General features: G+C 37.7%; 1 protein-coding gene across 1 annotated transcript in view; it reads right to left on the bottom strand.

Annotated features, from left to right (window-relative positions):
• The window catches only part of LOC107102682 (contactin-associated protein-like 5), a 129,042-nt gene that overhangs the window by 74,903 nt on the left and 37,464 nt on the right, over window positions 1-16,675 (bottom strand). Inside the window, exon 2 of the mRNA XM_015402082.1 lies at window positions 328-438. Coding sequence (XP_015257568.1) covers window positions 328-438 — 111 coding nt within the window. The remainder of the gene's footprint in view (window positions 1-327; window positions 439-16,675) is intronic.

Here is a 16,675-nt window from a genome sequence, read left to right as displayed (position 1 = left end):
ACATTCAGCCCGATGTTTTTGTTTTGCAAAAACTCCAATATGTAAGTAGTTAAGTATATTTGTAAATTAGACCCTAATGTTTAAAGCTCTATGTAAAGACTATTACCTGCAAAACTAATTTCCCTCTAAAAATCATTTACAGCAAACAATAAAACACTAGAGGGAAACAAAGTGAATTCCCAGCGAGCACAGGATGTGGTCTCCTAAGTTCTTAAACACAGAGTTGCTAAAAGAAGAGCTGATTCTGGAATAAATTTCAGATGAGCAGATATTTCTCAAAGGGCTTTTATTCCTTCCAAACAAAGCTGTAAAGCTGTATGCACTTACCGTCTCTCCTGTTGAGCTTGGCATAGAAGGCAGAATAACTCGCCGAGGACTGAGATGAGCTCTGAAACGATGAGTGTGGCAACGCTGATGCGAGAGGACCATTGCAATTATCTGGAAAACAAAACAAAAACACTGCATTTCAGAACCATCTTTTTTTCAGATGAGAGCTGTTTCAATCTCGTTGCATATGTAACTTGCCAAGCTGGGATTTGCTCTGCAGAGAATAATTATGGGAAATGTTCCAAACGTATTTACACATTACCTCAAAACGTTAATCTACCTGTAAATGGTAACAAAAATAACAGCTTTGTTTGACTCCTTTTCTCAGATGCCTGCAACAGTCTGTTAACCCCTAATGGACCACAGCATAAACACTTCCTCCTTTTCCATTTGTGTCAGTCTGTAATTTTAATCCAAGATTTTGAGATTACATCACATCCAACCAGCAGCAGATTAGGAGTACCCGGATCAAAAATTGTTGGTTTATTGCGCTCTGATCCTTTTAGCCTATAACAACCTCCTTCAGTGTGCTTGAGCAGCATTAAGGCCTGGATCTGAGATCATAATAGAAACTGGCATCAGCCTGATTACAATTATCCCCCGTTTTCTCAATCAGTCGTCTGGCAGACCTTTGTTTTTTGGGCATCACTCTGCTTGGAGCTCAGACGGATTCTGGGCACATCTGGAGGTGCAATCCGAAATCCATCTGGCCAACAAGAGCTCAGTAGAAGTGACAGCCTGATCTAGTGTGCTTTTAAAATGTCCTGCTGAATTTCAGCCGACCTGACTCGACTTCTTTCACCTCCTTTGGCAAAAGTTTTTTTTTTCGTGTTTCTAATCCTGATCTTAAGTGTGACCAAAGTGGTTCATGCAGTTTTTTTTCCGTTGTCAAATTAGGGCTGAGTTTAAGTGCAGTTGCATGCAATGATGGGGAAAATGAAAGCACTAACACGGCATCCTCAACAGATAACCATGCGCACGGGGGTCATTATTCAAAAACGGTTCTCTTAATCTGTCAAAAGTCTCCTTGATCCGCTGTTTGCTTCCCACACACTCGTTTATTTCTCCATCCTTTCAATCTGCAGCCATCTTTTTAAGTTTCTCTCCCTTTGAAGTGAGCTTTATTTCACTCAGAGACTATACATAATCTGGCCTTGACAGTTCTAAAGAAAGGAACAATAGCAACATAGTTCTCTTGTTCTGTCTTGGGTTGAAAACATTCTGTAAATGAAGTGAAAGTTAGCAGACTCTGTTTTTATTAAAGAATTTTTTCACTGGCATGATATTTAGCTCGTGACACTCTGGATGACTTATGGAGTCCGGATGATTTGTCTGCAAAGCACTCTGAGGCCTGTGGGAAGATTTCAAATCCACAGAAGCTGACTGCAGATCTGTGCGCTGACCCAAGAGGTTTATTTTTTTTTTCTTTTTCACTAAATGAAGACACGCTTGCATCCGGGTGGACAGATGTAATACATGCACAGTGGCTGCAGAGAGAGAGAATACTTTATTCCTCTTGAAATCTGAACAGGAAGTCAAAGAAGGGATTGGTTTCTTCATGAAGATGTGTGTTTAGGATAAGAATACATGTTTAGGATAAGAGTATCTTGGATGGAAGAGAATTTCAACAGTTTTGGCTCAAAAAAGATGATGTCGACCAAATAGAAAACAGAGACATCCTCATTTTACACAGTTAAAGCCTGATATAACTGCAATTTATCATGTGGAAGCCCTACTATGTTGCATAATATAGTGCCATTTAAAAATTCAGCATTATTATACATTATTAAAACCGTCTTAAAGAGTTGCTCATTTTTTTCTCCTTCATCTTATGTTTAAGTCATTTTCACAAAAGAAATTCAATGTAATCTGTTCTACTAGTGTTTAAATTGTAGTAATTTATAATTTAATAGTACTTCATATTCTTTTGTCTTCTTAATCAGAAAAAGTCAAATATGCATACATGTGATAGACTTCTGATTTAGTGTTTGATGAGATAAGATTTAGAAATGTATGAATTCAGCCTCGGAAGCGATATTCTATGTGAGGTATTAATATGCAGAAGGCTACAGGGGGAAATACAGAAAGCAGTGCAATTTCCCTCATGTCATGTAGACATTTATTCTGATGTTTGTGGAATTTTGTCCACTGGACAAAGTGTGCATAAAAAAATGCAATCAATGCTCAGCCTCACAAAAGATGCATGTACTAAGAAGGGGGAAATTAAAAAAACGTTTTTGTTTTAATTTTATTAACTTATTTTTGTCATTGTTTTATTGCCTAACTTGGTTCTGTTGGTGCAAAATGTATCAATTGTGCATGAGGTGAATTTCAGTCAAGAATTTAGGTCTTTAGATTTTTCACATTATTAATAAAACAGAGCATTGCATGCATCTTTAATGTTTTTGTCTTTCATATGTTATATTTATCTTATAAACAATATTTTTAACACATTAACATTGCAATTGACATGCTTTTCTTAATTTTCCTTCTAGTCTGTGGCGTGAAGGTCTCTTTAACTACATATTGATTCATAGGGCTTAGGTACTGGCTCCATGAGGGTTTTGCTTAGTGAAAAAAATATGACCGCTCAGTTTTTTTTTTGAAGACAGGAATTTATTCTATAAGAAAAAGATTTCTAAATATCAATTTAAATTATTCTTATGGGTTGAAATATAATTATAAAGGTTTGTTTATTTGTGAAGGAAAACATATAAAAATATGGAACCCAAAAGTTAACAGGTTGTTTTGGACCTATAAATGAATCAGACTGTGAAGTTCCTTTCTAAAGTTAAAACAGATATAATACTCACATAAAACATTCCAAACACTAATGTGCTTTAGCAAAGGTCTTTGTCTTAGTTCAGTCAACCATCTGCTGATCCCTTTCCCCCCTGGTGCTACAGCCCTCTGTCTGTTCCACACAAGTTGCCCAATAACACAGACACAGCTTCTTTATATATCAAAATTATTTGCAATCTGTTTACAGAAGTTAAAAAGAAAAATATGGTCTTTATTCTGGCAAAAGGGGATGCAATTAAGCTCCATCTTTACATCACAGGCTTCAAAACCAATGGTCAAAAAGCCATTTGCTACTCCTGCTGCCTCTCCCTCAGCAACATCTAATTGCTCCTCCCTCTTCTCCTGTAAGAAAATGAGAGGACAGGTCAACAACTTTTACACCTCAAAAGGAAAAAAGTCTGTCCCAGTTTCATGGGATTAAAAATACTGTTTCCAAAGTTGAGGAAACCCTTGTTGTTCCCAGTTTATTAAGACTTCCAGATAGACTTTATTGCCAAAAGCATTTGCTCACCTGTCTTTACTCACAAATAGCTAATTGGACACCTCCATTCCTAATTCATAAGAGGACCTCCCTTTGCTGCTAGAACAACTTCAACTCTTCAAGGAGAGCTGCCCCCAAGGTATCTGTGCGGATTCGACAAAACACCTCTGATGTCATCACCCTAAGCATAAGGCTGCATCCCTGTTGTTCACTCTGATGACACACGACTGCGTCCCCAGGGTAACCACCAATCACATTGTGAAGTTTGCAGACGACACCACGGTGGTGGGTCTCATTAATGACGCCAATGACCTGGACTACAGAGAGGAGGAGGAGCAGCTGGTGGACTCATGCAAATACGATGATCCTGAACGTGGAGAAGACGAAGGCGATCACTGTCGACTTCAGGAAGAATCAGCCTAACCACGCTCCACTGCTCATCTACAACTCAGCTGTAGAGGAAGTCAGCAGCACCACATGTCTGGGGGTTCATATCACAGACAACTTCACCTGAACAATGAACACCATTTCACCATTTCACTAGTCACCAGTTCACCATTTCACTAGTCACCATTTCACTAGTCAAAATGGCACCAAAGCGCATGTAATTCCTGCCAAGTATGAGGAGAGCCACCCTGCCCATATCCATCCTCACGATCTTCTACAGAAGCACCATAGAGAGCGTTCTGACCAGCTGTCTCACTGTGTGGTGTGGAGGCTGCAGCGCCTCTGACTGGAAGAAAGTGAGAAGACTGGTGAGAACAGAGCATCGGGGCTCCTCTTCCCTCCATAAATGACATTTCGTCCCAGCGCTGCGTGTCCCGAGCCCGTGACATCATCAATGACCCCTCACACCCCCACCATGCACTGTTCTCCCTGCTGCCCTCTGGGAAGATGCTTCGCAGCATTCGATGCAGGTCCAACAGATTCTGCAACAGCTTCTTTCCCACTGCCATCAGACTACTGAACTGTTGAAAAAACTCCAAATCATGTCACACACTGCATCACATTGATAACACCAAAAATACTGCATCTTTGCACCAAATATATATTAACGCTCTGAAATTCCATATCAATGAATTTTTGAACCATGATTTTTCTCCCACATTATTTACATTTGATCACAGCTGCACTTTATGGAATGGAAATGTTAATTTACTGTCTGAAAAGCTGTGCTTAACAAAAAGGTAAAACTCTATGTATACAAATTACAATAAAAGTTGTCAAAGTCTCTAAGTTTAAGTTGTGGGAATTTTGACCATTCTTCCAGAAGCTCATTTGTGAGGTGATACACTGATGTCTGACAGTAAGGCCTGTTTTTCAGTCCCTGCCCTAATTTAATCCAAAGGTGGTTTATCAGGTTGAGGTCAGGGCTCTTTTTAAGGCCAGGGAAGATCATCCCTACCAGCCTCTGCCATCCAGGTCTTTATGAACCTTGTTTTGTGTACTGGTGTACAGCCCTGTTGGAATAGTAGTGGCCCTGTTCAAAACTGTTCCGACAAAGTTGGAAGCATGACATTTTCTAAAATGTCTGGGTATGCTATAGCATTCACTGAAACTAAGGGGCCAAGCCTAGCTCGTGAAAAACAACCCCACACCATAATCCCACCTCCACCAAACTTTAAACTTGGCATAATGCATTCAGACCTGAAGCATTCTCCTGGCAAACCCCCAAACGCAGATTCGCCCATCAGCTTTCCAGACAGAGAAACATGATTTGTCACTGTAGGTAGTAGATCTCCACTGCCCCTGAGTCCAGTGGCAGTGTGTTTCACACCACTGCATCTGATCGGCTGCATTATACTTGGTGATGAATGCTTGGATGTTGCTGCTCGGCCATGGAAACCCATTCCATGAAACACATGAATTTTGGAGGTGCGTAGTGACTTCCGCCGACCCTGGTCTGTCAGTTTACTTGTGGATGAGTTGCTGTCACTCCCAAACATTTCCATTTTCTTATGGAATATTTAGGAGAGAGGAAATTTCATGACTGAATTATTTTGCACATGGGCAACCCTATCGCAGTTCCACAGTAGAATTCACTGATTTCCTGAACCCATTCTCCTGTTTGTAACAAAATTCTGCATGCCCATGGCCTTGATTCTATACACCTGTGGCCACAAATGTGATTGGAACATCTGATTCCAATCATTTCAATGGTTGAGCAAATACTTTTGGCAATATAGATAAGTTTAAACAGATGAGTGACACACACCCAGATTGTGAAAACCCTGAGCAGATTTACAGAGCTGATAACCAGCACTTTACATTACATTATGTTAAAAGCTGCTCATTGTACTGCCTACTGGGTACAACCACCAACTTCAAACTATAGCATTGTTCATTTTAACATATGATTCTGCGAGCCAAAACCACCCAAAAAAATCAGAATTAAGTAGACTAATCCTAGTGTGTACATTGTTCTAAATCGATCAGGTTTGTTTTTTGTTTTTTATTTATTTCCAAAGCAAATGCTGTATGTAACACCCAGAGGAAAATGAATTGTGTGTCTTTGCACTGCTGATATTCTCAGACCTTGATGTGTGTGTGTGTCTGTATGTGTGGGTATGTCTATGGGTATATCCTTGGTTATCTGCCATGATAACACCAGAGCTCAACGGCACAGAGCAATAAGCTTTGAAACATCAGGCTCGGCTACACAAGCAATCCTTGATAATAGGATCAATTCCTGCTCACTGTTGGATTTTCACGCAATTTCTGACGGTAAAAAAACACAAAGCATCTCAAAGATTATCTTTAATATCGCTAAAAAAAGCTTTGTCCTGTTGGCTGTTTTCATTTTGGAAATAAAACAAGGTTCCCATAATTCTTTCCCAAATCAGAGGAAGTAATTATTTTTAGATTGAGAGAAAATTCAGGCTCCTCTTTGCCCTGTTCCTTATCATTTAATCGATATCAGTCATGTGGACTGAAAATCTCTAATTAACTCTGTACAAATTATCTGAAAAAGCTTGAGTGACCGAACAAGATAGTAGAGCTGTGTGGCTCCAGATTTTTGCTTTAGTTTGGAATTGAAGCATCCAGTTTTTCATCTGCCTCTCCAAACATAAAGTGAACTGGCTTCATTAAACAAAAAAAAGTCAAAAATATGCTACAACACACTAATTTTAGATGTAGTCTCAAAAATGACTTTTACATCCAAAAACTCCTAAGTTTCAGCTTGGAAAAGCCAAAGGAATTTTTTCTAAAAATAGAACAAGAATTGGTTTTAGGCGAAGGCAGTGCTAGCAGAAGCTGTTCTCCCTTATCCTCTTCACTGAAAGGATGAAACCCATGTGATTAAAGTTACTGCTGCCCAATTAGAGTGCGGCTTACATTGGCAGCTTTGAGGATGGCACAACAGGGGAAGGTTTTCCTCAGACAGCAGGGGCTGGTCACAAGTCATCTAGCTGGCAAAAGATCACAGCTTCTAGTCATGCAAGCAAATTCTCTTCAGTGGGAAACAATAAACAGAGCAGCTTCTAAAAAAGGCTTCCTGTTAATTTAACCAATTCATTCAATGTAATGTTCCTGGAAATATACCTAAAGAAATTTGGTATAAGTTTGACTGATAATCTGTGTGGCTTTATGCTCATCATAAAGCTTGGAATCTTTTTCCAATAAATTACTTCAGATTGATATCTGCTTAAAAACAACAATCAGAAAATTGTGTTGGTGTTTTTAACCCTTTAAAGCCCGATCCAAGAATAAAACAAAACAGAAAATTTCTTTTTTTTGGTTTGAATTCCTTATTTGCCCTTTTAACAAAATATGTAAAAAGAAAAAAACGGAAATACATTTTTGATATTAATAATTTATTACTATGCAATAAGTCAAGATTATTTTTTGTGTAGTCTTCTACTGGTTGTTATCAGGTATATCTGTGTACAATAAGATTTTGAGCAAAGTTTTTACCATTAAATTATGCAAAAGGTGTCAGGTGCAAAACATTTCAGAAACCGTATGTATCAAATACAATTTTCAGATCCTCTAACGAGGACTTGACTTAAGACAAAATCAAGCTTTCAAATAATTCATTTGTTTAATAAAGGGAATGATATACATGGTCAAAATCAACAACACAGCCAAACGAGCCAAAGAAATAGCCCCCTATAGGATAGGTTTTTGATCACTGAATTGATTTATCATAATACATTTTTGTTTTTAGTCTGTTTAAGGAAATGGCAGAGATTATCTTTTCAATTTAAAATCCAATATCCAGGGGTGGTGGGTTGTGTGTGTGTGTGTGTGTGTGTGTGTGTGTGTGCGGGGGTGTGGGGGGTGCCGGGACCCAAGCGCAATACTCTAACCGAGAGGAAACCACTCCCCCATTTGTACTAATTTCCTGTATTTTGAGATTCTTTAGCACGTTTCATTTTGTTAGCCGGTTCAGGAAGATATCTGGTTTCATGCAATTGAAGTCAAATTTGATTACATTTAATTTCTGATCTATCAAGTGGTGCAGTTCCTCTAAATAAATGAAATCACTTTTAAGCCGAATTTTGTATTAATTACGTTTTGATCGTCTAAATCATAGAAGTGTGATAACTTGGCAAGAACAAAAAAAAAAATACTTTATAAATTATTTCATTATATACTGTGGTTCCCTATTATTCTGCCAAGAAACCAAGTCAGCATTTCCCCCCCCTTTAAATTCTGTCATAAAGTGTTGTTTATACATGTGGTTCCTGTCATGTGAGAAATGCTGCCATTGCAAACCAACACAGAAACACATCTCCCCCTGGTTCATTCCATGGATTACACAGAAACTGTAAATTTGCAAACTAGGATGTTTTAGAAATGCAGGAAAATCTACCTGCAGAGGAAACAAATACAAAATCTTTTAAACAGGGTATCTTTCCTTGATTTTTCCACCCAGGCAACAATCAGTACCTCTATGATTTCATTAAGCTACCGATAGTTGCTCACTCAGCAGCCTGGCCAAATTCATTTTTCACCAACATTAATTTGTTTCCTCTGTAACCATTTTATGTTGTTGATTAACATTATAAACAGAGAATATCTAGACATTTTTGGAGCTTAGATTTTTATGCTTCTTCTAAGACAATATTCACTTTTATTTAAATTTCTCAATCATCTTGTCTTTGTATCCCTTTTTATTTGAGCATTTGATTGAAAGATTAATTAATGCTCTTGCAGCAAAGGGGAACAAAAATTTTGCTTAAATGAATTGGGTGTAGAATGTGTTTTACTGCATGACCTTTGTTGCAAAATAGGAAAATATTGATCATATTTCCAAAATGACTTGAACATAATTAAGCTCTATTTCTCTTTTAATTAGACATATCTTAAAATATTGAGATAGTTAAATCAAAATCATGATGTAGTATCTAATAATTATCAGATTTAATTGAATTTACTTTAATTGAACTTTATTGATCTCACACTGGAGAAATTCACCTCTGCATGGCAGCTGCCATTGTGCGACGGTGCTCAGGGAACAATGAGGGGTTAAGGCTCTTTCTCAGGGACCCAGAGTTGCAGTCTGCGGGAGTGGGGCTAGAACTGAGAAACTTCTGGGACCCAAGCGCAATCCTCTAGGCCACCACTCCCCCCCCTAAGCCATAATTATAAGGTACAAGTTTTTGTTTTGTTTTTTGCATCAGCATAGTGGAAATATGCTTCCATGCTGAAAACAGAGTTTTCTTTTCTGAATTTAGGCCTCTTCAGTTATATATTTATTCTTTAGCCTAAACACTTTACATTATGATAGAAGAATATCAGATTGTTTCAGCACTTTTATATGAGAGGGGGAACCATATGGGATTATTTTCTGCCAAACACTGTTTATCTTTTTTGGTTTCACCTTTTGCTGTGTGGTATCAGTGGCTTTTCTGGGTCTTTCTTTATATTACTGGCTGCTTAAGACTTCCGCTAAAACATGGCAATATGGGATCCTCCATCTTCAACCTTTAGGTTCAACCTTTATTCAATTCAGCCCTTAAAGAAGAGCACCTGCCTTATATTTAAGTCTCAATATCTAGGGTAAAAATGGATGAACAGTCTCCGCAAGTATTAGAATAATCTAAATAAACTGAACTTAGACAGACTTAATTGTCATTGTGTACCCACAGAGTGTATACAAAACAAAGTTTCATTCAGTACAGCTCTCAAGACATTTACATTTCTAAAGTGCACCAGTGATAATATGTATCATGGTGATCAAATGTACACATAACAATGGTATATGAATCAGTTTTCCAACATTCAGCACTTTTTTTTTAACCCCATTTTATACACCATTCAGCAGTCTAATGGGAGTAGGGCAGTAGCTGTTTTGGAATCTGCTGGACCTGCATCGGATGCAGTTAGAAATGAGAAGTTAGTAGTCTGAAAGTAGGCTAAAAAAGTTTCCAATTTGATGTCAATAGTGAGTCTTTATTTCATAAAAAGCACACTAAGTACACACACTGCTTAAAATAATTGTTAAGCTGTGGTACTGATGTTTTCTGCATGACCTTATAACGTCTCCTGTTGGCAGATTTGTGATCAACACCTCTATTTAAATCCTGCCACCCATTTTCTACTTAATTTTACAATAGAAAATACAAAAACAATATAGCTGCATTGGTAATCTAGCAGTAAATAGGACTTAGTTTTTAGAAACTAAATCATATAAAAACAGACATTAAAAAAAATTAAGATTTTTAAAGGGAGTTGAAATTTAACCATATACCGGTATTATACCTAATGGAATATTTCCGACACACTCATAGGTCATCCCTACTAAATCTGAAAAATCAAAAAAAACTACTCCTCTCTGTACGTGGGACACGAAGAGAGTTGAAAAACTAAAATATGGTCATAGCTTACGCGTATCTTTTTTTAAGAGCTATAACAAAGCCTAGCCGGGCAGTCTGCTAGAAGAGGGAGCAGAAGTTAATCAACATACAGACCACAGAGTCAATAATATCAAAGGGACCAGAGATAGCATCTGGTATCAGAGTGGCCTCAGACCTCTGGGTGGTATTGACACAGCTTCATATGATACCCTTCTTGGACTAACAGGCTATGCAGCTTGGTGACCTCTGCTTAGCAGTACTCTAAGTAGAGTAGAGGTATCAGTTCACAATTAGCTCTGAACGTCGGCGGAATTCAGGAAGCACACATCGATACAAATGATTGAGAAACATGGGCCACTTTACTGTAGCACTTTATTTCTCCGAACGCAGAAACTAATCTAAAGGGACCTGCCAGCATTTACAGGCAGCCTGGGGCGTGATTTATCGACGGCTTTAATGATGATAAAACATGAATTATTTAGCCCTCATTCAGGAAGCCAGTGAAATAGGAAACATGATAATTTTCCTTGAGAATATTGAATCACTGTGCAGGATTCTTATTATTTTACAGTTCAGTAAAGACAAGCTGATACTGGAAGACTGACAAAAAGGGCAAAAACAACAATTTCTAATTAAACGCATACCAATAGATTGTTATTGAGGTAAAAAGAAAAGGAGAAGTTGGTTGTTGCACTTTAAAGCAGCTATTTATTTATTTATTTATTTTTTTTTTTATTCAGAAAAATAAAGTAAGAAATGTTTTTGCCAAGTGACAGCGCCTTCCAGATGAGGTCAGAAGTTCAAAGTTTTAAAATGCAGTGACAGAAAGCTGAAATTATGGGTAAAAATATCAAAGATCTTTCCCCAACCTAAAACTTATAATTTTAACAACTGCTGTCATATAACATTTCTGCCTTGATAAATGATTATTTTTTCCAAATCAAATGCTCAAAGTCAAAATACTATAAACAATCTGTAAAAAAGTTTATTTAGTTTTTAAAAATAACATGAAAAGTAAGAAAAAGAAGAGATCCTTACTGAAAGTTAGTTAGCTTTGCTGTAACTTGCAGTCTTTTTCTCCAGTTCCTTCACTTAAATCACAGAAAAGCAGGTACTTGAGTTTGTGCATGGAGCTTCTTAACGTTCTCTACTGTACCTCTCTAGAGGAGTTTCTGTTTGAAGAAAAGATCAATAAACATGAGTAGATGCAAGTATCCCTAGTAGTTTCTAAATTTGAATGCTTTGACTGACTTGCATGTTTAAATGTGGAGCAGAACATTTTCTAAGTCACTTCTTGGTGGAATAAAACCGTTCCTAGTCATAGTGTAAGATGACATGTTTGCTGTTTGGTGGCTGTGCGCAAAGTGCCAGCTGTGTTTCACGCTCCTTGTTTAAATTGGGATATTTTTAAGCTTTAGTATCCAAAATCAGATGCTATGAAGTTTATGGTATTAAATCCAGTTTTTACTAGACATTTTACAATATAATTCTTTTCTTTTTTTTTTCATAAAAAATATATATATGCTCCAAGGTCTTCTCAGTCCTTCAATCTCTGGATCACTGCCATGTTTAAGCAGCCAGCTGCCTCTGAGTCTAGCAACATACTGTCACTCTTCTATTTCATATTGACTCTGTTGTCTGTGCTGATTAAGATCTTAACCCCCCTTCAGCTACCTTTCTGGGTCCTGTCTAATCCCTTTACATACAGGAACAAAATTAATCCAGTTCTAAAGTCATGGTACACAAATTTCTTCCAGAATAAAAAAAAAACACATATTTTATTTTTTTTAAACTACCAACACATGGACTGAATTTTAATTACAAAATCAATCTTGCTGTTGTTTCCTTCCTTCTTTTGATTAGCTTTGTCCCAATTAGCATTTAGTCTTGCAATCAACATTATCTGACAAGTTAATGATCATGTCAACATAGACAAAAATGTCTGACTGAAATTCTAAGCAGGCTAGTGACAGCTTGGGTCCACGGCCTCCGATCCAAAAAGACCAAAAGAGTTCTTTAGGGATTTTGGGCTTTGAAAACATATCTGAGTGAAATGTTAAATCATCCATTAACTTTAATAAATGGATTTTCAATTCAGTATTCTTATTCACACCAAAATCTAACTACAGTCATATCTGTAGAATAAAGCAAAGTTTCTCAGTTGTCCTTTCAAAAATAAAAATTTCTTAGAGCTCTTATATTTATGTTGCGTGTGTTTGCCTGCAAAATGGTCAGGAAATTTCAGGTCGTCCTCAGAGATCACCAAGCATCCCTGCAGTCTCTCTTTCTCTCTCTCTTCCAAATCGACCACAGCATCTAACAATGAAATGTCACAGAAGACAACTGGAGGCGCACAGACTCAACGTGCTGCTTTGAAGTCCTGCACTCTGCTCAAAGCCCGCGATTTCCACGGGGGTTGGAAAAACAAGCTTACTGTTGCAAACTGCCGCAACAATGCTCAAAGAGCAATGCACCCCGATGCACAAAAAAACCCAAAACATCTCTAGTTACCTCTGGGTTACAGAACCAGAATCTTTAACTTTAGACTCTACTGACAACATTACACTAAGACTTTAAAACATTCCCCTCTGGATAAAAGAAAAAAGTGGGAAATGCATGAAAATTGGAACAAAATGGAACAAATATTGTTTCTGACTGGGAAAGAAAGTCAGTGATGTTGTTCAGGCCGGAAATGGTTTAAAGTGATTTTTAAGGATTTAGGACAGTGAACAACAGGAGGCAGAAGAAACTGTCAATAAAAATGTCTCCTATATAACTTTCATGACTTAACAGAGAGGTCCCAAGAGAACCCAAACCAACATCTTCTGCACAGTTTGCCTCACTTGCCATAAGGGAGGGGATCAGAGCCTGGGAAGGTGAATGTTTTATATTAAAGTCCAGTATAAAACTAACAGTAATTCAGAAAAATGGCCGAACACTAATATAGTGGTTATAATGTAGTGGTTTTGACACTGCTGATGTCTCATCAGCTCATCAAAGATGGGAAACCGGTTCTTCATTTTGGGAAGCAATTTCTTCTCAATTAAAGTTGCCTTTTAATTGTTACAATGATAATTTAAAAACTGCATTTACTCAGGTTACCTTTGTCTAAATATATAGATTGATGATTGTATTGTTTAAAGAGTAAAGTAAAATGTCTGCAATTGAATTTAATCTCTCTGTATGATCTGTATCTCCATTTATACACATCAGATCTTGTGAATTGCACAATTTAATTTATCTTTATTTCTGGGACCTTTCGAACACAAACTGAATGTTTCAGCAGACAGTTTTTCTGTCAAGTCTAGGCTTAATATCCTGTCTGTGCCCAGACTCATGAATATAACTAAATAAGTTCATTGACACTTCTTTGTGCCCTGCAATACATTTGGTGTGATGTCCAGGGTTTTCCCAGCCTTACACCCATAGAGTGCTGGAGACAGACACCAGCCCTACTATGACTATAGCAGATACTGTAAGTAAAAGATGATGGATGGATGGATGGATGGATGGATGGATGGATGGATGGATGGATGGATGGATGGATGGATGGATGGATGAACGGACAGACGGATGGACAATTGTTCATGTCTGAACTTCCATGTTAGCAAGGCCCCATAATATTGGAAATATTTAGAATTAGCTTGTGTGCTTGTGCAGAGTTCTGCACTTTTTCAGACGCTTTTTAAGACTTCTTTATCAACTCCAGAACTGCTTTAATAACCAGGCACAGCAGAGGCAGGGAAGCAATACAGGAAATGAGGGCTCATCTGGTGGCTGGGCATGGAGCATTCAGTTTACTTCGATAACAATGTGAGTTTTACGAAAGGAGCTGTTGCTTTGCTTGTACTCATGATAACAACCTTGCAAAGCTCATCCTTAAGGTTCATAGTAGAAAGAAAGTTTAAAATTGGAGCAGGAATGTCGTATTTTTATTTGGATTCGGGCAGTATTCAGATCCTTTTCGGTTCAGAGGTTTCACAAAATTTAGGTTTAGCTTTCTGTGTGGGCACAAATACATGGTACTGTACTTTCACAGCCTCCATACTAGCACCCGCACTAGCAGCTGGAATCCTTAATCACCCAGGAAGTGAATTTTATTAGAGTTTCAATTTAATGTCCAACTGGACAAGGAAAGCAATGCTTTTCATCACGATGTGGCTTGAAAATGTCCCTTTTGGACTGCCAGTGTAGACAGAGGCAGACAGAATGACATGAATAACAGATGAGAAAATGGCACCCCACTCAAATGATGGTGTCATCTTGGACACGTCTATCAGAAGCGGCACCGCTCTTCCATGCATGGTGGTCAGTAAGCTGTAAGCTGTTTTCCCTCCAGGTCTGCCAGAAAATGATGCTTGTGCTAACAGCTGATGTTGCATGTGATGTCAGTAGATCAGCTGTTGCCAAAGTGCAATGTCAAAAAGCTTGAATGGCCATCTTTGGAGAATTGAGTCCTGTTTCCATTTCAGCTATGCTTTCATTTTTTTTTTCTTTTTACAGATTTTCACTCTCAGCAGTTGAGACAGGGGTGATAAAACCAGGCTCCCACAGAGACATGGGAGAAAAGCAGGCAAACTGGCCTAATGGCCAAGATGCACTCAGTAATAGAACATATATGGGAAAAAGTTATAATATATAGAACAAAAAACTTAATGTAAAACAAAAACTATTGAACTTTACAAAGTCCATATTTAGCTATGACCTCACTGCAGATAATGACATAATACGACACACTGTGATTAAATTAAAGAAAATCACGATTTCAGAAAAGAATAATTTCAAGAAATTAAGACACACAGAGACACTACTTTAGCCATTAGAAGAAAGTATTTGGCAATTTTTCAAAAAAATTAATAGTTATTAGGCTTATTATATGGGACTGACATGAAAAGAAACAAAAAAAATTGTCACATGTGACTGTGTGCTTTGTAATTGCCACATGATTTCATAATGTGGGAACCTTAATTGGTTTGATTGAACTTCATCACAGATGGGCTAGAGCAACTGTGAGTGATGCAGTACATTGCTGACTTGGGAGCATAAAATGGCTTGTAAATAACTGAGTGGAGAAACCTCCAAGATTAAAACTGCCGAGTGGTTGCTAATGTGAAGTTGTGGGAAGTGCTCTGCTGCAGAAATTAGACACAGAGTTAACACTGGGACTAATCACAAATCATGCTCAGGTCAAATCTATGTAACAAAATCAGTTGCACATTGTTAAGTGTATCCAATGAATTGTTTACGGTCGGAGACACGTTCTCTGGGGTTCTGCATAGTTACTATCATTAACAGTGCTCTGATTAAGGTGGAGTGTGACATGTTAGACATTAAGGTTAAATGCTCAATTATTTAGACGGTCAAAGTATATTTGCTTGCATTTTCAGGATATATTAACAAAGCCACTTTGTTTTGGTTACATGTACAATGTGCCTCCCACAGGTTGCCATTCTCTAACTGTTTCTCCAAAGACAAGGTAGCCCCATTAGAATCAGATGAAAGCGAATAAAATTGTAACCATCTAGTCAAGGTTCAGTGAAACATAATAATACTTAAGCAAAAACAGCGAAAGATGAAAAGAAACCATTTGCACTCTACATGGATGCCAGTTTGAAACCAGAATTCCCATTATTAATTTGGATCAGCCAGTCAGTGATTGTGTTACTGAATTTGTACCAGGAACTTTGATCTTCACATAATTACTGTGTTCTTACAGTTTTAATTAGCAATGCAGGAGCCAGAAAACCTTTCCTATTTTTAATAACAATCTTGATCCAGATATGCTTTTCCATCAGCATGACCTTTTGAGTCACAAACCCCAAAACAGTAAGATTTTGACCGTTTTTTTGGGTCACTCTACAATTTGGTGGCTTTGTCCCCAAGTATCTGTTACTAGCACCATCTCTTTCTCATACACTGATTATTTTATGCCTAGCTCAAACATATACAGAAAGGCAAAAAAGGATTTGAACACCCTGCTAGTTTGCATGTTCTCCCAGTTAGAAATCATGGAGAGGTCTGAAATTGTCATCGTAAGTGCACGTTCACTGTGAGAGACATAATCTAAAAAAAAAACTAATTGCAGAAATCACAATAAAGGATTTTTTTATCTATTTATTTGTATGATACAGCTAAAATTCTGGCCTTCAAAGACCTGCTAGTGTGCCTTCAAAATTTCCACCTCCACTCCTTTTAATATCCTAAATTAGATGCACATTTCTGAGGTTGTTAGCTGCATAAAGACACCTGTCCACCCGATACA

The sequence above is a fragment of the Cyprinodon variegatus genome, unplaced genomic scaffold (genome assembly GCF_000732505.1).
Source record: "Cyprinodon variegatus isolate N-32 unplaced genomic scaffold, C_variegatus-1.0 Scaffold1296, whole genome shotgun sequence".
NCBI lineage: Eukaryota > Metazoa > Chordata > Actinopteri > Cyprinodontiformes > Cyprinodontidae > Cyprinodon > Cyprinodon variegatus.
Note: the sequence above shows the minus strand (reverse complement) of the source record. Positions and strands in the feature narration are given on the sequence as shown.